This window comes from Petaurus breviceps, unplaced genomic scaffold (genome assembly GCF_028583685.1).
Source record: "Petaurus breviceps papuanus isolate PSGF00001 unplaced genomic scaffold, PetGlider_PUasm1.0 90903, whole genome shotgun sequence".
Lineage (NCBI taxonomy): Eukaryota > Metazoa > Chordata > Mammalia > Diprotodontia > Petauridae > Petaurus > Petaurus breviceps.
This window is the reverse complement of record NW_027187376.1, coordinates 12,758,082-12,776,972: the sequence shown is the minus strand read 5'-3', so window position 1 is coordinate 12,776,972 and position 18,891 is coordinate 12,758,082. Positions and strand designations below refer to the sequence as shown.

Here is an 18,891-nt window from a genome sequence, read left to right as displayed (position 1 = left end):
GTATCTTAATAAATTTTCTAGTTTATTTCCCCAAATGGCAAACCTGACATATTTTGTGATGGATAATTATATCAGCATATTTGTAATCTCTATAGGCATTGTGAATATGGCATTGCTGATACACACGGCACCTTGCAAGTTTTGGGCACATGATAAATGCTTGTTGACTGACTGGTGGTTCTAAATCTGTTTCATTGTTCAGTTCTCAGTTTCTCTTTATTTCTAATTGAAATGGAAAGAAAATCTTTTGGCTCCAGCATCTGATAAGGTGGGCAAAGTTAATAAGAAAACTGATGAAATTCACACTTTAGACAGAGAGCTCCCCCAGCTCCCAATGTCACCAACTCTATAAATGGCTCATCTAGGAAATGATCTCACTGAAACATCTTTTCATTCAGTCCAAAGTTACCTAATTTATATTTAATTAAACTAAATAAACTAACTGAAGTTAATTTAACTTATGTATATTTATATAGTACATGTGTATATATACACACACATACAAAGAGAAACATACAAAAGAGGATGTTATCTTTTTGAAAGGAAGAAAGAGAAGGAAGGGCAGAGGGAGGAGGGAGGAAGGAAGGAAGGAAGGAAGGAAGGAAGGAAGGAAGGAAGGAAGGAAGGAAGGAAGGAAGGAAGGAAGGAAGGAAGGAAGGAGAAAAGAAAAAGAGCTCAGTGGGCCAGTTATTTTTTCAGACCCCAGGTGTGGGGGCACTAATGCCACCTTGTGGCTGTCACCACAGCATACAAAAGAGTTGATCAGTTGATCCACAGAGTATTTGTAACTTCAGTTTAAACATGCATGAAGTGGAGGCTTTGAAAATTTGGCAATCAGGGTACTGATATTTCTTACCTAAGGCAGTACAATAAAGAGAATGAAGTAATTAGAAAAGAACCCCAAAAAAGAGTTGTGAGACTTCCATTTCTAATTTAGTTAGAAGCACAGTTATAGATATAAATTCATTTTTGGGCATTCACTAGTTAATAAGTCTATAACTAATAGGAAAATTAATAAATTTAGTGTGGACAAAACTATTTTTTTAAATAAAAAGCATGCTTTTTTTTTTTAAGCTAGTGGGAGGACAAGGGATTTTCCATGAGTTACAAATTTTGTCATTTCAAACACAATGTGTAGAAACAAAAAAATTTGCCAGTTGCTGTTGGCATATTCTTGGAAAGTAAACAAAAATCAGTTTTTAATCCTCTAAAATTATCCACACCAAAATGATAATATTTTTATCATTGAAAAGTACAAGCTAAGGGGCAGCCAGGTGGCTCAGCCAGTAAGAGCACCAGCTCCAGTGTCGGGATGACCTGGGGATCAAATCCGGGCTCCGATACTTAGCACCACACCCAGAAATAACTGGCCGTGTAACCTTGAGCAAGTTACTTAACCCCGATTGCTTAAAAATTAAAAAAAAAAAAAGTACAAGCTAGGGCTGGCAGGTGGTGCAGTGAATAGAGCACCGGCCCTAGAGTCAGGAGGACCTGATTTCAAATCCAGCCTCAGACACTTAACACTTACTAGCCATGTGACCTTGGGCAAGTCACTTAACCCCAACTGCCCTCCAAAAACAAACAAAAAACAACAGAAAAAAAAGTGCAAGCTAAAGAAAAAAATACAAGCCATTAGTGTTAAAGTGTAAAGCTACTATCAGTTCATTTACTTTTTCAATCAAGAAGCCTGGGCTCACTTGGGCCAGTCCCCAAACCCTGCACTTTTCCAACCTGGAACCATACTCCTTACCTTAGGCAGCCTGGTGTCCCACACTGCTTCTCGGGGTTCACTGTACTGATCCCAAACTTGATATGGACAACCATAAGCTCAAAACTCCCAGCCATAAATTATCCACCATCCTTAAGTCCCCAGCAGCAGGGACCACAGGAAGGTGCCACCACATCTAGCCTACTCATTTTTTCAAAAAACACACGACCTAAAAATTGTTACTTATGAATAAAGTCTCACCCTTCATCAAATCTCTACACTTAAAAGGGCAAGGCAATGAAATGTAAAATAATCCTCCATATTATGCTACCACATTTTAGTTTTCAATATGACCTCCTGTGCAAAGGCCTCACAGAAATATACAAAAAACAATTAAAAAGTTGGTTGTGAAGAATTAACCATAATCATTTTATCAGAATCTCACAAATTTAACAAGCAATTCATAAAAGGGTAAAAAATGATTCATTTTCTCAGCTAAAAGCTCATTTTTCAAAATACATGAAATATTTATTTTAATCATTTGATTGTATTTTCATGCAAATGAAATTAGAAATTAGAAGTATAATATGTTCTAATTACAAATTGCAGCCACTAGACATAAGTAGAAAACACCCACACAGGGCCAACAAAGACAAGAAGGGAATGTATAAACAAATTTCTTTCATATTCTGAAAACTCTGTATTAAAACACTGAACATTTCACAGTGAATTCTAAGTCATTTGTATAACTCAGACTTCCCACATCCACAAGAGAGGCAGCCTGGCATACAGAACTGCCCCAAAACCAAGACAGCCTGGGTTCATGGGCCACCTCTGACCCACTGGCCAGGTTACTTCCCTTCTTGGTTTTTCTAAGGCACTCTGTACTACAGTAAGTTTCAGGAAAGGTGCTGACCTATGTTGGTAGAGGGAGTTTCCTTCCCTAGAAGTCATAAGCACTGAAATCATAAATCACAGGTTCACTAAATTATAGTGCCCACTGAAATAATAAATCACAGGTCCACTAAATCATAGTGACCACTGAAATCATCAATCACAGGTCTACTAAATTACAGTGACCACTGAAATCATCAATCACAGGTCCAGGTCGTATCCTCAAACATTATCCAGAGGGGTCTGAGCACCTGTCCATAGAAGCACCCCATCCCAAGACTGATGCTACAGAAACGCTTCATTCTGACTTGAGAAGATCTTGCCAGATGAGTAATTTGGCTCAACAGTGACACAGCCAGCCACATATGATGCCAACATTAGGGTCACGATGACACCATACATGTGACAGTATGTACTCTACAGGTCCTCCCTGAGGTCTCTCCTCTGTGCTTTGTATATGTGAACATCCTTCTCAAGGTCATAGTGCATCTCCTGCACGGTGAAGCGCTCCGCCAGCATCTGTAAGAAGCTGTGGTCCCGTTCGTATCGGAGGCGGCAGGACAGAAGGATGACGGAGCGGTCACTGCACAGGTACTCTAGGGTGTGCAGGAGATCCACAAAAGTCTCCTCCAGATAGATGATGTCAGCCCCCAGGATCAGGTCAAACTCTCCAGGTGAGAAGTTCCCCAAGTTTTGCCCCCAAGTCAACTCCTTCACCACAGCTTTTGGTCGTATGTCATGAGGGAGGTTGGCTTGAACGTTGGACTTGAGAAATTCTAATGCTATTTCCCGATCTGTGATGGTCACATGAGCACCTAGAATGTGGGTAAAAGAAATATCTTCGTGACAAACAATGTCCCCCCTAATCAATTAATGTTCCCCTAATTAGTAATTAATGTCCCCAACATCACTTTATAATCACAAGGAGGCCTTCTACCTACCTCTCATCACTACTGTGAACAAACACGGGGGCTGAGGAATGCTGCCTGGCACACAGCAGGGCCTTAATCAGTGTTTTCCGACTAACTGCTGGGGGTAGTCCATCTCACTTTTATTAGGAAGTTCTCCTTACTTAAATCTTCCTCTCCACAACCCCTACCATCATTCCTACTTCTGCCCCGTGGGGCCAAGCAGAGCAAGTCTGACCCCCCTTGCACATCACAGCCCTTCAGGTAACTGAAGGCTGGCTGCTGTCATGTGGCCTCTAATTCCATTTTTGTGGTTGTTCAGTCTTTTCAGTCATGATCCCTTTTTGAGGTTTTCTTGGCAAAGATACTGGAGTGATTTGCCATTTCTTTCTCCAGCTCATTTGACAGATGAGGAAATTAAGGCAAACAGGGTGAAGTGACTTGTCCAGGGTCACATAGCTTGTAAGTATCTGAAGTCAAATTTGAACTCAGGTCTTCCTGACTCCAGGCCTGGTGCTTTATGCATGTCCCCTTCCACATCCTGGTTTCTAATCTACCATTCCATTAAGCTTCTAAGCTAATATTCCACTTGAAATATCGGTTGTCCTTCATGGCTAAAAATTCTGCCATTGGTAACATTACCATGTACATATATATATATATATATATATGTATATATATATGTATCAGCTATTAATCTATCTTACATGTGTTTTGACAAGTGCTTAAAGATAAAATTAGAGTCTCTGTAAAAGTCCTCAGGAAACAACCTAAAATGCAATTAAAGAAAAATTTGCAAGCTTAGGAATAGTAACGCTCTATTAAAACAGGGGCTATTAGCATGGGATCTGTGAACTTTTAAAAATATGTATATATTTCGTATATATTGGTATACATGTATATGTAAATTTCAATGACTATTTCAACATAACTGATTTTTCTTCGTAATCTGACAGATTTTATGTTACGCATTTAAAAGACATCATTCTAAGAAGGTGTCTGTAGGCTTCACCAGATTGCCAAAGGGGGCCTTGACACAGAAAAAGGTTAAGAAACTTGATTCTATAGGTTCTTTCCCATCTACCTAAAAAATACTCCATCTTTACCTTTTCTAAATAAAAACACCTTCCCTACCTTTGTGCTATGGGACTTTGAGAAAAACTGGACCTCTGTTTGCCTAAGTTTCCTCCTTTGTAAACTGAGGATAATAACAGTACCCAGGGCTGTTGTTAGGATCAAATGAGGTAATATTTGTAAACAGCCTGGCACCATGCCTGGCTCACACTACATAAATGCTGTTATTTTATCATTACTATTTATTACCCCTCAAGCTATTGTGAGTCTCCACCTCTTTTTCCATACATCTCAAGATTTCCAGATCGCATAGTCTTTGTTATTTTTATTGCCTTGCCAATCCTAACCCCTAAAATGCAAATCAGGTGCTAGCAAGAGTATGGTGAAGATTCATGGGATGAGTATGGAAGCAAGTGAACCCACAAGGAAGCTAAGGGGCTGGGATATGGGATGAAGAAGAGGTCACAAGGAGGGGAGAGCAGTCTGAGTAACAGAGATATAACAACAGAAACTCATACTGGAGAGGGGTTGTTAGGGTTTTAAAGCTTGGGAGACGGAGCCAATTGCAAGGAATGGATAAGGGCCAACATGGAATTAGTTAGGGGGATAGCCAAGAAGCAGACATCAAGGTCCATTACCATGAAGGAAAACAGGCAACAAGGTTTAGCGGAAAGAGTCAACCTGAGTTTATAAGTGTGTGTATGTGTGTCTGCATACACACACACACATTTGTATATACAAATATTTGTAGCAGCTCTTTTTTCTAGCGCCAAGTACTAGAGACTAAAGGGGTAGCCATCGATTAATTGGGCATTGAATCACTGAATAAATTATGACATATGAATGTAACTGTCGTAAAATTTTGAAAGATTTAAGAATTCTAAGCAATGCAATGACCAACCATGATTTCAACCAATCAGTGATGAAGAATTATACTCTTCTGGGAAATAGATGAAAGGGGGCAGCTAGGTGGCGCAGTGAGTAAAGCGCCAGCACAGGAGTCAGGAGGACCTGAGTTCATGCTGGTCTCAGACACTTAACACCCACACAAAAAAACCTAGCCCGTGTAACCTTGGGCAAGTTACTTAACCCCAAATGCCCTCCAAGAAGCAAAAAAAAAAAAATAGATGAAAGGGAGGGAGAATTTAGAACTCAATTTAAAAAAAAAAGAATGCTAAAAAAAAATTTTATATGAAACTGGGAAATAATTAACAAAATAAATTTTAAAACATTTTAAAAGGCTCAAAAAAAGAGAAAATATTACTCTCCTCCTGATGGAGATGTGATAGATTAACATGTGGAATAAAATATACATTTTTAGACATGATCAGTGTAGTAATTTGTTCTGCCTGACTATACTTATTTGTTACAAGGGTTTTGTATTTTTCTTCTTCTATCTGAAGTTTGGGAAGGTGGGAGGGAAAAAAATTCAATGCATGACAACTGAAATTTTTAGTTTTAAAAAAGTGCACTATAACTATAAATATTATGTAAATAAATATAAACCATTATTATTGGAGGGCAGCTAGGTGGTGCAGTGGATACAGTGCCAGACCTGAAGGCAGGAAGACCTGAGTTCATATACTAGCTGTGTGACCCTGGGCAAGTCACTTAACTTCTGTCTGCTTCAATTTCCTCATCTGTCAAATGAAATGGAGAAGGAAGTAACTACTACAGTATCTTTGCCAAGAAAACTCCAAATGGAGTCTCAAAGAGTTAGACATGACTGAAATGACTCAACACAACAAACAATGTTATTAATGGAAGAATTATCTGCATGGATATTAAAACCTTGAGAATAATCACAAGGGACAGAATAGAAGAGGACTTTGAGCTAAGAGTTGCCATCAAGGAGGAAAATAGCAGGAATCCTTTATTAAAAGCTAACAAGAGGGCAAAGGCAGGGTGGATAGGATTTAATCATATGGCAAGACCTTCCAAAGAAAGGCAGCCCGATCGAGGGTGACAGAACATCAGTCTGCAAGGGGCAATAGGAAGCGCTTTGGCAAACCTCCCTCCACATGGGTAAGGAACCGGCGGCCTCAAGGGCCAGGCCCTGTTTGGATTCAGTCAAAGGGGCGAATTTCAAGATCTAGAGGGCCTTGAATCCAAAGGTTCCCCACCCCTGGGAGCTAGGAACAGGCCTCCCTTGGGGAAAACTGTCAAAGCAGAGCAAATCTGATTTCAGTTAATAAGACAAGAAAGGAGGAATGGTCATGAAAAAGGTGGAAGATGTAGGAGAATTTTAGAAAAACTCTCCTAGGGGACAGAGTTGGAAAGGATTTAGGAAATTTAAAAAGATCATCTAGGATGTCCAATGACGAGGCGGGGAGGGGGGGGGAGCAGGGAGCTAGGTGGTGCCTGAGTAGAGAGAGCAACAGCCCTGAGTCAGGAGGACCTGAGTTCAAATCTGACCTCAGAAACGTACTAGCTGTGTGATCCTGGGCAAATCACTTAATCCCATTGCATAAAAAAAAAAAGTAAGAATATGGGAGGAAAAATCAAAGGGGAATTTTGCACCTAAAATGGTAACTGCAGAAAACAGGGATAAAGGAACAGAGATGGAATGGGGATGGGGGCTGGGCTTAGAGTAGGACACACCTGAGTTCAGATCTAGCCTCTGATGCTAGATCTGTGTGACACTGGGCAAGTCACTCTGTTTGTGTCAGTTTTCTCTCATCTATAAAAGGAGGGATAATTAAATAGCACCCACCTCCCAGGGTGGTGGTGAGGTTCCAAAGATAATCACTGTTACATGCTTAGAACGGTGCCTGGCACAGAGGAAGCACTATATTAATGTCACCTATTATTATTACGATCAGAAGAATGTGGTTACTGAAGTAGTTTCTGGACGTAAACAAAAAACAATAACAATAACCTGCTACCAGCCCATATCGAGTGAGAAAATGGAGGGTCTCCCAAAAGTCTTAGTACATTTTTAAGCTATTAAATCTTCTAGGACATCCCATGTATGGATTGAAACCTCCTGAGTAAAGAAAACAGTCAAATCAAGAAAATGAATGCCATAAAAACACCTGTTGGTTTTTAAAAAATATATATTCACTTTAAAGTCCATGGGAACTTAAAAGAAATGGGCAAACTTACCCAACAGAGCCGCCACAATGCCCACTAGTCCTGTTCCGGCTCCTAGCTCCACTGCAGAACAGCCTTGAAGATTGAAAGCCCCCAGCTCCAGGTACGTACAGAGAACCACAGCCTGAGCCAAAACAGAAGACTCATTAAGAGTCCTACTATGTGCACGTGTACACACCCTCGTGGGTTCGCACCACATCACATGGTTTTTAGGATTGTCACAAAGGGGTTTGGGGCACCGATTTGAATCAGGACTTTGGTAAAAACTCCATTAAAAAAATATAAATTCCATTAAAAAAATTAGCAGAAGTCAGAGTAGTTGACCAGTGAGCTTGTGATTCAGAGGCTGAATCCAGGTTCTGACTTTACTGCTAAACTTTCTATCAAATGTGATCCCCCAGAAAGACTAAGACCTTTATCTTGCTTGGCCTTAACAGGCTCATCCTTAAAATGTAAATGAGGGAGCAGCAAACTCTTCCTCAGTGGCTTTAGGCAGGCCTGGGGTCCTTTGGTGGTTTTTAATGAAACACAGAACCCTGAGCATACATACCGCGTCCCACACCACGGCTGCCACACCCAGATGCTTCCAGTCCTGCTGGATCTGGATCGTTCGGTTCACAAACGTATAGGTGGTCTGAGGTTTATGGAATTTCTGAATCCCTATTCCTTCCGAGTCATAGGGAACCAGGGCCATTGTGCCTTTAGTTCATCTGGAGGATGTGCCTTCAGTCTGTTATAAAAAAGAATCCGATGTAAAGCTCTGCCCTGGGAATGGCAGCTTCAAACCCAAATTGAGAGGATTTCCTAAAGAAAAAAAAAGTCATCAGACTCAAAGACTGTAATTCTGGTTTGAAATCTATGCAAAGAGCTGGAAAAGCATCAGATGGTTCTAATTCATCCTAACAGTGCAACAATCTGGATCCATCTGTGCTCAAGAAAATCTCTCCAACCTTCTAAGTCCCCTCTATATCTACAATGCTCAAAAATTAACTATTCTGCTATTCACTTTATTTTTCTATTTTATCTTTTAAACGTCTCATTGATACGGTTATCAATGACCTCTCATCTCTGGGGCAATTCTAGTCATCAATTAAATATGGCCAAGTGAAATAATTCATCACCTTATTCCTTTCTGAAAATGTGTGCCCCATTAACCCACCTTAGAGGCTGTGGCATGGAGGACCAAGACATAGGGCCTCGGAGCTCAGCTAGCCCTGGGTTCAAGTTCCACCCCTGACACATACCGGCTGTGGGAGCCTGGGAACATCTTGGTGTTTTAGGCCAGGGTTCTTAAACTCAAATATAAAAAGGCCCCTAATCCCCGGGATAAGGATCCCTGCAGGCCACAAGATACAGACTTGGTTTTAAAACGGAATGTTATCTATGTTTTATTGTACTTTTATTTTATTAAATATTATTATATATAAATACTATATATAATAAATATTATAAACTATATAATATATAATAATATTTAACAAAATAAAAGTTATATTTTAATCTGGTTAGGAATGGCTATCATATCTATTATATAATGATAGCTTGAGCCAGAACAGAAAGCCAGGGATGTGATTAGTGATATGGGATCAAAACTGAGGGAAAAAAATGTTTACTGTAAAAAAAAAAATGCAGCTTAATGTGATGGAATACTTACAACAGTAAGAAATGAAAGGGGATGTTTGAAAAAGAAACTGGGAAGACTGGTATGAACTGATGCAGAGTGAGGAGGGCAGAAGCCGGAGGTCATGCGCCAGCCCAACTGCTGGGGCCACCAGCCCCGCCAGAAAGAGGCGTTTGGGGGCGGGCCTGGCTATGCGTATTGGGGACGAAGACTAGAAAATGGCAACAGCGCCCCCTCCCCTCTGGGGCTGAGGTCCTGGGTGTGGCGGGCCCCAAGCCGGAAGCCTGACCCCCACCAGCCGCCGGGCCCCGGCACAAGGCAGCACCCGGGGTCTCCGCGCCCCCTCCCGCAGGCTGTTTCCCGAGGCAAGCCGGGGGGGCTATGGGGCAGAACAAGGGCGGGAGGTCCTGCCCGGCTGCGACGGCTGGGGCCACGCGTGCGAGAGCTAGGGTCACGCGTGGGGCCGCGGGTGCAAAGGCGCATGAGCTGGGGTTAAACGTGGGGCCGCGGGTGCGAGGGCTGGGGTCGCGCGTGGGGCCCCGGGCGCGAGGGCCGGAGTTAAGCACGCGGCACCCGCTGCAAGGGACGGGACCGGACCGAACGTAAGCCGGCCGCTCACGCCCAAGGGAAGTGGTTGCAGTCAGGCATGGCGCCCGGCTGCAGGGGCGGGGGCCCAGCGTGCGGCCTGAAGACCGGGGTTGAACTGCCGCTTGCTGCCCGGGTCCGAGGAAAGGGGCAAGGGGCCGGGGGCCGGGACCGGGGGGCGGAAGGCCGGGAGCTGCCTCCGCGCCCCGCTTCCTTACCGGACTCGCGGGCGGCCGGCGCTGCTGTCCCCGCCCCCCGGGGCTGACTCCTCCCTCGGTCTGCCTTAAAGGGCCCGGCGCCCGCGGAGTTCCAGGGCCTGCAGTGACCTGAGGCTGACGGAGGGGGCAGCTCTCGCGAGCCGGACAGACCCGAGCCAGCCAGCCTCCGATCTAGATGGGACTGCCGCGGCCTGGGGCCATCCCACGCCGACGCCAGGGTGGAAGCTGCTCATGGGCAGGCTCTGGGCCCCCTGTGCTTTTGTACCCCCGGAGCCAGCATAGATGCCGTAAATGAGTGCCGGTCATTGGCTGATGCGCCAGTGACGTCACTGCGCTGCCTGCCCCTTATCGCTGCGCCCCACGCACCTCCAGTCGTGTGGATTCCCTTCTCTGAATCCTTCGCATAAGGGGAGCAAGAACGATGTGCACCAAACTCTGGTCTGTGCCTGGCCAGCCGTAATTCCAGAGCCCTGAGGGTTGAAGGCATCAACGGGATGAGAATCCCTGGCTTTATATACATGCAGGCATGCATATGTAATTTCCCCCATTACGTTAAAACAATTTGAAACATTTTTTAAAAGTTTTGAATTCCAAATTCTGTTTCTCCTTGCCCCCCTCCCCTTTCCAGAGACAGTAAGCAATCGGACATAGGTTATACGTGTGCAATCATGCAAAACACTCCCATGTGTGTCATTTTGTAGAAGATTTGAAAGAAAGTGATCAATACCAGTCTATGCTTCATGGGGGGCCTTTGGGATCGTCTTGGATCATTGTGCTGCTGAGAATAGCTAAGTTACTCAGTTTTTCATCCAGTAATATTGCTGCTACTTTGTACAGTGTCCTCCTGGTTCTGCTCACCTCACTTTGCCTCAGTTCATATAAGTCTCTGAAACCTTCCTGCTTGTCATTTCATATGGCAGGATAATATTCCATTACAGTTATAGGCCACATCTTATTTCACCATTCCCCAAATGATGGGCATCCCTTCCATTTTCAATTCTCGTTTGTGTTTTTTGTTTGCCCTTCATTCTCCTAGAGGACCATGACATCAGGAGGGGATACCATGACATGCAAGTGGATTGGATTTAAGTAAGGAAGGGCTGTACAAATAGATCCTGTTTGAAGCCCCAGTTTTTGGAACAAGGCCAATGTGGGAATTTGTTTTTCTTGACTAGGCATTTTTATTATAAGGGGTTTTTTTTTTTCCTTCCCACTCATGGTATGGAAATGGGAGGGAGAGAAAATAAATGCTTAATTAAAATAAAATTAATTTTTAAAAAAGATTGCTATAAATGCTTCTTAAAGGATCTACCTAACAGTCTTTGGATCTTTCTGTTTTGAAAAAAAAATTTTTTTTAATATTTTAAAAAATATTTTGGGAGTTCCACCTGAGCACTAGGGTTGTCCAAAATTTTGATAGAGCCTTTAGTAAGCACTTACTATGTTCCAGGTGCTGGAAATGCAACTACAAGAAGCAAGACATTTCCCACCTGCAAAGAGCTTTCATTTTAGTGGGGGTCTCTAAGAGCTAGAGGGGAGCTGGAGAGGGGTACAGAGGAGGAGAAGAAAGAGTCCAAGCTTAAGTTGGGTGAAGTTTGACTGGAGTTCTTCATAAAATTCTTATTTTTAACAAAGGAGGGTCCCAGGACAGAGAGATTTCTAGGGTCGCAGTAGGACAGATGAGCATTAGGAGGAGGAGAGAGAAAGAGTTCAAGCACCTAGACTCCTTTGCTAAAAACTAGAAATACAAAAGTAAATAATACCTCCTGCCCTTAAGGATCTTATATACACTAGTGGAGATTTGTAAGTTGTACAAAAATAGGCAGAGATATGGAGGGAGTCAGTACCAGTCAAGGGAGAATATTGGGTGCCAACAACTATAATATAACTATAACCCCTTTGGCAAAAGCCTGTCCTACAGAAGCCATAGCTACAGTTTCTATAGCTTTAAGAGCCAAATGGAATGTTTAGAATCTGGCAGTCGGGGACTGGCAGTTTCTGAGAAACTGAGAAGAGAGTCAATGAAGACAGTTTGAAAGAAACTCTGGAGAGACAAAAGAAACAGCAATGAAAAGCTTTCACAGGAGAACTATCTTAACTATTATTAAGCACCTTTATAAAGAGAAGTTTATGATATATTAGTCTAGAGAGACACTGTTTGGATTAATAGCTTGAGGGTAATTGAAGGGACTGTTCTCTTGTCACAGCCAAAGAGAAGCTGAAGAAGACAAAAAGAGGTTAAAAAGAATTTCTTTCTTGATGAAATTGTTTTAATCCTTATCTTTTTTAAAAAAGTATAGAGAAATTCTTTCAAAGCGACTTCATTTATTTATTCTTAACAAACTAAATATTTGAGAGTATGTTCTCAGAAGTGATCTGCCATTGCAGAGAGAGTTTGAGGCAGTGTTAAATTGTTAAATTTTCAGTGTGAGCACCTTCACCTTGGAAACTGGCAAAACCCACAAATCAGGACTTGATGGTTTTGTTCAGTGTCTAGATTTAAGAGAAGAAAATGCTAACTCAGATTAAACTTTTAAATGTGTTGTGCATACATTTTTTGAGGGATAGTTATTAAACATATATCAGCACATATCCCTAGGTTGAGGTGACCTTGGTTGTGATTATTTTCATAGCTAAAATTCTGCAAATAATTTTCAATCTTTATTATTGATTTCATTGTTAACACATTGTATGCTCAGTAACTTTAACATAGTTAATCCTAAGAGATTAGATAATTTACTAGATATACATATGAGTAACTACAATTGAGAAGAGGTTTCTCCAATTTATTAAATAAGTAAATGGCGGGGGGGGGGGGTGTTTATTAAGCCTTTGGTGAAAAGCACAAATATAAAAGCAAATGTAAAATATAAAAGCAAATGTTGTCTGTACCCTTAAGTTTACATTCTAATGGGAGAGACAACTCACCTAGAAGACTTAGTGACCAGGGAGGGGTACTTTGGTCTGGAAAGTTACAAGATGTTGAGTAGAGCAATAGGTAAATAGATTGACATGCTCTATCAGGGAACAGTGGCAGGGTTTATTGTGGCATGATTTATACATGATTCCAGAAGCTGAGAGGGAAAAGGTGTGGCTATGTTTCAGCAAGACTGTGGAAAAAGACTAGAGAGTGAAAGGAAAGCATGGTAGCTGGGGAGTTCCTGAATTATTGGTCTGGGAGAGGCAGTCAGCAGTCAGTACAGTGGGGTCCCAGGACAGAAGTACTTCTGATAAAGTTTAGGGTCGGGGTTTGGGGGTAGTTGAGACCCCAAAATACCGAGACGCCGGGTTCTGCTGAATGAATTTGACAGAAGCCTTCTCTCAGCCAAAAGTTTATTAAAGATTTGTCATAATGGGTAGACTCTTAAGGAGCCTAAGTATCTGTGATGCTTATATTGTCAAGTGGGGCCAGAACAATCTGACACAGACTGAATCTCTGCTAGATAAATCTCATCCCCTTCATTGAGGCAAGATGGATATTCTAGACAGAAAGATTGTGGGAGGGATCTAGGGGTGGTCTAGAGGAGGAATTTGGGGAGGGTCTTGAGGAGTCTAAGGAGGAACTTTGATGGAACTCAGACTCCAGGAATGGAGTTAAGGGTGGGAAACAGCTGAAGGCTACCTGGAGATGACAGACAATGGAGGGCTAGGCTAGTTTAAGGGTAACAGGTTTGGGTGTAGACATTTTGATAGGATCAAGGGTGGGAAGTAGCTGGAATACTGAGGGCTAGGCTAAGTTAAGAGTAACAGAGATTTGGGCCCAGTGATAATGAAAGGCTTATGGCCTCAGGCAAATACCTCATCAAGTAGGAAGATTCAAGGGGGTTCCTATAGCAGCAAGCTAACACAGGTTCTTAGATCTGCTTTGCTAAAGGAAAGCAACTCAAAATGGGTTAACAATCTTGCTTTAATCACTCAAACATGTATCATTTACCTAGTTCAGGGGAAAAAGGTCAGCACCCCGAACTTCAGAGTATACAGAGGTTACAAGAATAAGTTACAAGAACATTTCAGCAGACAGGCTTCCAAACTGTCCAACCATTATATACATCCATACCTAATCCCAGTTACCAGAGAGGGAAGCATCAACATCTGGGTTTTCAAAGCCAGGGGGCTCTCAACAATGGCTGCCCAGAGTCTCATCTGGTCAAATCACACAACACTTCTCAAAGTGAGCCCCAAAGCAAAGCCTCATATCAGGGCTTATATAGCCTTCTCCTGGCTCAGAGAATGTAACAACCTTCTTGACCCACTGCCCAATCACAAAGTATCTCCTGAGAAACAAGCCTCCCACCACAGGCTCCAGGTGCACTTAAGCCTAGGGGCAGGGAAGATCTTAAAAATTTACATTCCCATTACAGTTCCTAGAGCGTAAACCCCATCACTTCCAAGTAGCAAAATGGTTGTTGAGACTGGAGAAAACATAGGAAAGTGAAGCAAGGTGAACTGGTGAAGACACTGAGCTTAGCTGATTGAGAGATATTAATGGATTAATAAATTAATTAAATTAAAAATTAATTAATTCATGAGGAAATAGGCAAACCTGTACCTGAATTACCCCAGAACTCAGGATGATGAGAATGAATATAACAAGTCCAAGTTGCATGCTGAGGGTTGACTAGGAAATGATTTCTTGTGATCAGTAAAAAACCTGGGTATCATCAAAACAGTAGAGAGACAAGACCGAATCATACAGAAAAGGATTCAAGTGGAGCCTCGTGAAGAATCCACCAGATTCCCTGAGAAGGCTCTTTACTCAGCTCAGTCTGAGAGACCAAAATGGATGAGAAAGAAGCTAACAATACCATCAAGGGCTACAGGTTTGCCCTTTTTAGTGAAATCTGAATGGAGCAATCAGAACTTTGAGGAGAGAAGAAAAGATCTAGAAAAGCTTTTAAAGGTGAGTGTAATAGGGAAGAATGGAAAGATCCAATAGTTATGGGGAGGAAATGCTCCCATGCAAACAGCTGCCCCAGCCTCTGTCTTCCCCTCCCAGCCCTTTAGTATCCAAACTTAATTGTAGATTGTAGGAGAGAGAAGATTTGAACCACAGTCAACTATGATAGCTATATTGGCTTAGTTACGGTCAGATAGCATTAAAAAAGGGCCACTAGAGTCTAAATTTAGAGCAATAAGATTCACCTTTCTCTTCACCAACTGCTGACCAACTGCCAACATCCTGGAAGCAACCCTTATGGATATGGGGCTTGACAACTGCTTCTGGGGATGTTGTAACCATTGAGACTGAAGATCCAGAAAAGGGAGCTCATATCTTGAAAGTACTTGGTATTATCCAATGGTTCGACACAGAAATTGACTCAATTTTATCAGTGGAAATAATATTAATGAAGAGGTATTAGCATCTACTTTGCATCCTAAAGACCATGGAACCTTTCCTTCTGACTTGCAACTAAGATCAGTATATATTATTTTACCCATTAAAATGTGATCTCTTTGAGAGCAGGGACTTTTCCATTGATAATCCCCAGTGCTTTGCAGATAGTAAACACTTAATATATACATTTTGATTTATTCAATGTCACACAGGGAATGACTAAGTCAGAATTTAAACCTATGTCTTTTCATTTCAAATCTACTACTCTTCCTAATGCATTTGCATATAGCATAATTATAGCACATTCTAAACCATATAGCCATGGGAAAAATTCATAACAGCAACAGTAAAATACCAGCATTATAGATGCACCGATACAGAATACATGGGAAAAGTGGATATAAATCAAAATTATTAAATCAGTATCATCCTCCAACAACTCACCATAGCTCCCCTCACAGATGAATGAATGATAGTACAGTAATGCTATAACTATGGTGCCCACCTTACATGTCTATCCAAGGGATTTAAGCAATTAAAAAGAATTAACTAATGCTCTCAAAACCCCAGAAGACATGTAAAGGATGTATCTGTTACTTCATGTATGGGGCACCTGGGGCACTCTCTCCCACACACAGGAGCCCAGAAAAACTACTCCAAGGTTGAGGAACTTAGCAAGTCAGCAGCTCTTCAAGGACATAGTTCACAAGCCCCCACCAATGTATTTACATTTGCCAGTCCAGAAGATACATTAGGTGAAAACAAAAGACATTTCTTGTTTTTTTTTTTTGTTTTTCCAAAATTTATTTTTAGTTTTCAATATTCATTTCCACAAGATTTTGAGTTCCAAATTTTCTCCCCATCTCTCCCCTACACCCCACCCCAAGATGGCATGCATACTGATTACCCCATTCCCCAAGTCTGCCCTCCCTTCTATCCCCTCTCCAACCCGCCTCCCCCTTCCCCCTTGCTTTCTTGTAGGGCAAGATAGATTTCTATACCCCATTGCCTGTATATTTTATTTCCTGGTTGCATGTAAAAATAATTTTTTAACATTAACAAAAGACATTTAAACAAGCAATATGTCCCTACCCCCAAAAAAAGACAGCAAGGAAAAGTCATAGTTTGTGACCTCAATTTTGCCTAAGAAGTATAGTTTTCTCTACAGACACATACACATCTATGTCATTGCCAGCAGTAGCAGCAGCAACATCACATATGCCCCAGAAGGGAAGTGCCATGCTCATATAGCAAGAATAAAGAATAAGAGACAGTGGGACAGTCCAAATGTTGCATCAGGACATCTCCAGCACATTGGGCTAATCTTCTACTGAGGATTCATGCAGGGACGTGGAATACAATTTTCCATGATAAGGATGTGTTCCCAGGATGTGTCACAGTCTGCGCCAGTGGATAGGGAATAAGCATGCCAATAAGATTATAGATCTGTCCAAGTGCTGTGTGTGTGTTTGTGTGTCTGTGTATGCCCACACACATAGATAGAAATCCATAGGTGTTGATGGCATCATTCCAATTTTATAGGTGAAGAAACTAAGACCCAGAAAGCTTAAAAGACTTGCCCAGAATTTTAAAAAGCTAACATCAAAAGAAGAGTGAGGGGCTCTCTTGACTCCAAGCACTGTGTGTATTCCATTACAATGAAAAGATTGTGAGTGAGGGGGCCAAGGAAAACTCTTAAGAGTACAAGCTTCTTTAGGTTATGACTTTGTGACATGTATTTTGGCTTCTCGGGGACCCTTTATGCTTATTTGTTTTCACCCACATTCTGAATAGTCGAGGTTGCCCTTTGTTTTCTAAGAGGACCAGTGACATCCCAGGCTGATGTCTTGACTTGTGCTTAATTTGTATTTAAGTGAGGCAGAGTGGCACAAAGTCTCAGCCTCACTTTCCCTTCCAGAGTCTTTGAAGTCTAGTGGCAGGACAAAATCAAGAGAAACAGAAGATGATCTGGGATGCAGTACATGACCTTGGCATCTTTGGTGACTGACCAGGCTCTATGCATTCCACACCACCTGTTTCTGCTGCCTTCGTGGCCATTGGAACAAATGGTTCTTGTCCATCCATTCTGCCAGGAGAAGTCTTCATGTGTTTGGGGTAGACACCCCCCAAACTCACCGATGGGTGTGAGGTGAGGCGCATTGGTTCCCCTCAACCTGGTTTAGCCCATCTGCTAAGATAGTTTACCAGAAAGCCATCACTGCACATGCTACAGCTTCTTGGAGTCACAGATTAGATTTGAGTACTAGATGGACACCAAAGGTAGATGAGCAGCCCTGAAAAGGTGTTGGCAAGTCCTCACACCAGAGGCACTAGTCCTCCTTGGTACCCATCCACCCCAGGTTGCCAAATAAGGGTTCTCTGGATAAGTGAAATGTTGCTATAATTTCGAGATCCGACAACACAATTCTGTATCCCGGAGTGTGCTGATAAATATTTAACTACCAGATCTCAGGATGGGGTGGGGTATACACAAGATATATTTTTAAGTGTAACCTGCATTATTAATATTTTCTCCATTACTTTCTTAAGTCCAGACAAGCCCTGATTTGTAGCATTTGCTGATTTCAGGGTATAAATGCTCACACTGAAAACTATCAGCTCTCACAAGCCCCTGTTTACCTCAAAGAAATATCTAAAGTGGTCAACATGAAGCTTATTTTAATGTCTCAAATTCTTTCATGTCCCTCAAAAGTCTCACTGTGAAGTTGAGAAGCAGAATAAGAAATGATGCTGGAATTAAAAACAATCCAGAACCTATAAAGTAGACCAAAGGGGAAAGATGAACGGGACTTAGGATACTATACCCTGGACATCAGACCATCCAGTCATGGCAGGTGAGTAGATTGGAGTTTAATCTTTTTTTCTCTCTGGGTTTTTTGTTTTGTTTTGTTTTTTGATATCTTCCCCTTTTGTTTCAACCTCATCTATTTTGGCTATTTCTAATTTGTTTTTAAGTTTTAAAAATGTATTTATTTTTTCTTTAAAATTAGAAAAAAATAAAACAAAAACACTTGAACAGTTGAACAATATAAAAAATAGTTGGGAATGACTTTATATGCAACTATATCCTTTGGCTATAGTAATAAATTCATAGGATCTGAAATCCTTTATGGTTTAAAAGGTATCTTTACAATCCTGTAAAGCAGGCAGTCTAAGTATTATTTATTCCCTATCTTAAAATATGCAAACTGAGGCTTGAAGAGGTTATGTGATTTGTCTATGATCAGATGATAGTGTCAGAGCAGGATTCAGACTCAGGCTTCCTGTTTTTAGGTCCCACTCCCTCTATCTATCCCACCAGGCAGCCTATCATTATTGGTTGTCAATGGAAGATATAAAGACCATCTTCCTAGGCTTTAACAAGTTAGCATCAGTATTGTTCATTTCATTTGCTGTAAATCCAACTTCTGTTTAATGTCATCTTCCTTTACATA

At 41.7% G+C, this 18,891-nt stretch overlaps 1 protein-coding gene across 4 annotated transcripts in view; it reads right to left on the bottom strand.

Moving 5' to 3' along the window:
* Positions 1–10,382, bottom strand: part of METTL21A (methyltransferase 21A, HSPA lysine) — a 104,246-nt gene extending 93,864 nt beyond the window's left edge. The window contains exons 1-4 of one of the 4 annotated variants that reach the window (XM_069075267.1): positions 10,102–10,345; positions 8,228–8,407; positions 7,690–7,801; positions 2,212–3,417 (exon numbers count right to left, since the gene is read on the bottom strand). In XM_069075267.1, coding sequence (XP_068931368.1) covers positions 3,020–3,417; positions 7,690–7,801; positions 8,228–8,371 — 654 coding nt within the window. In that variant the 5' untranslated portion in view covers positions 8,372–8,407; positions 10,102–10,345 and the 3' untranslated portion in view covers positions 2,212–3,019. Of the gene's footprint in view, positions 1–2,211; positions 3,418–7,689; positions 7,802–8,227; positions 8,482–9,331; positions 9,470–10,101 lie in introns of those variants that run through there. The other 3 variants (XM_069075266.1, XM_069075268.1, XM_069075269.1) reach the window with 3 other exon arrangements.
* Between the last annotated feature and the right edge of the window lie 8,509 nt (positions 10,383–18,891).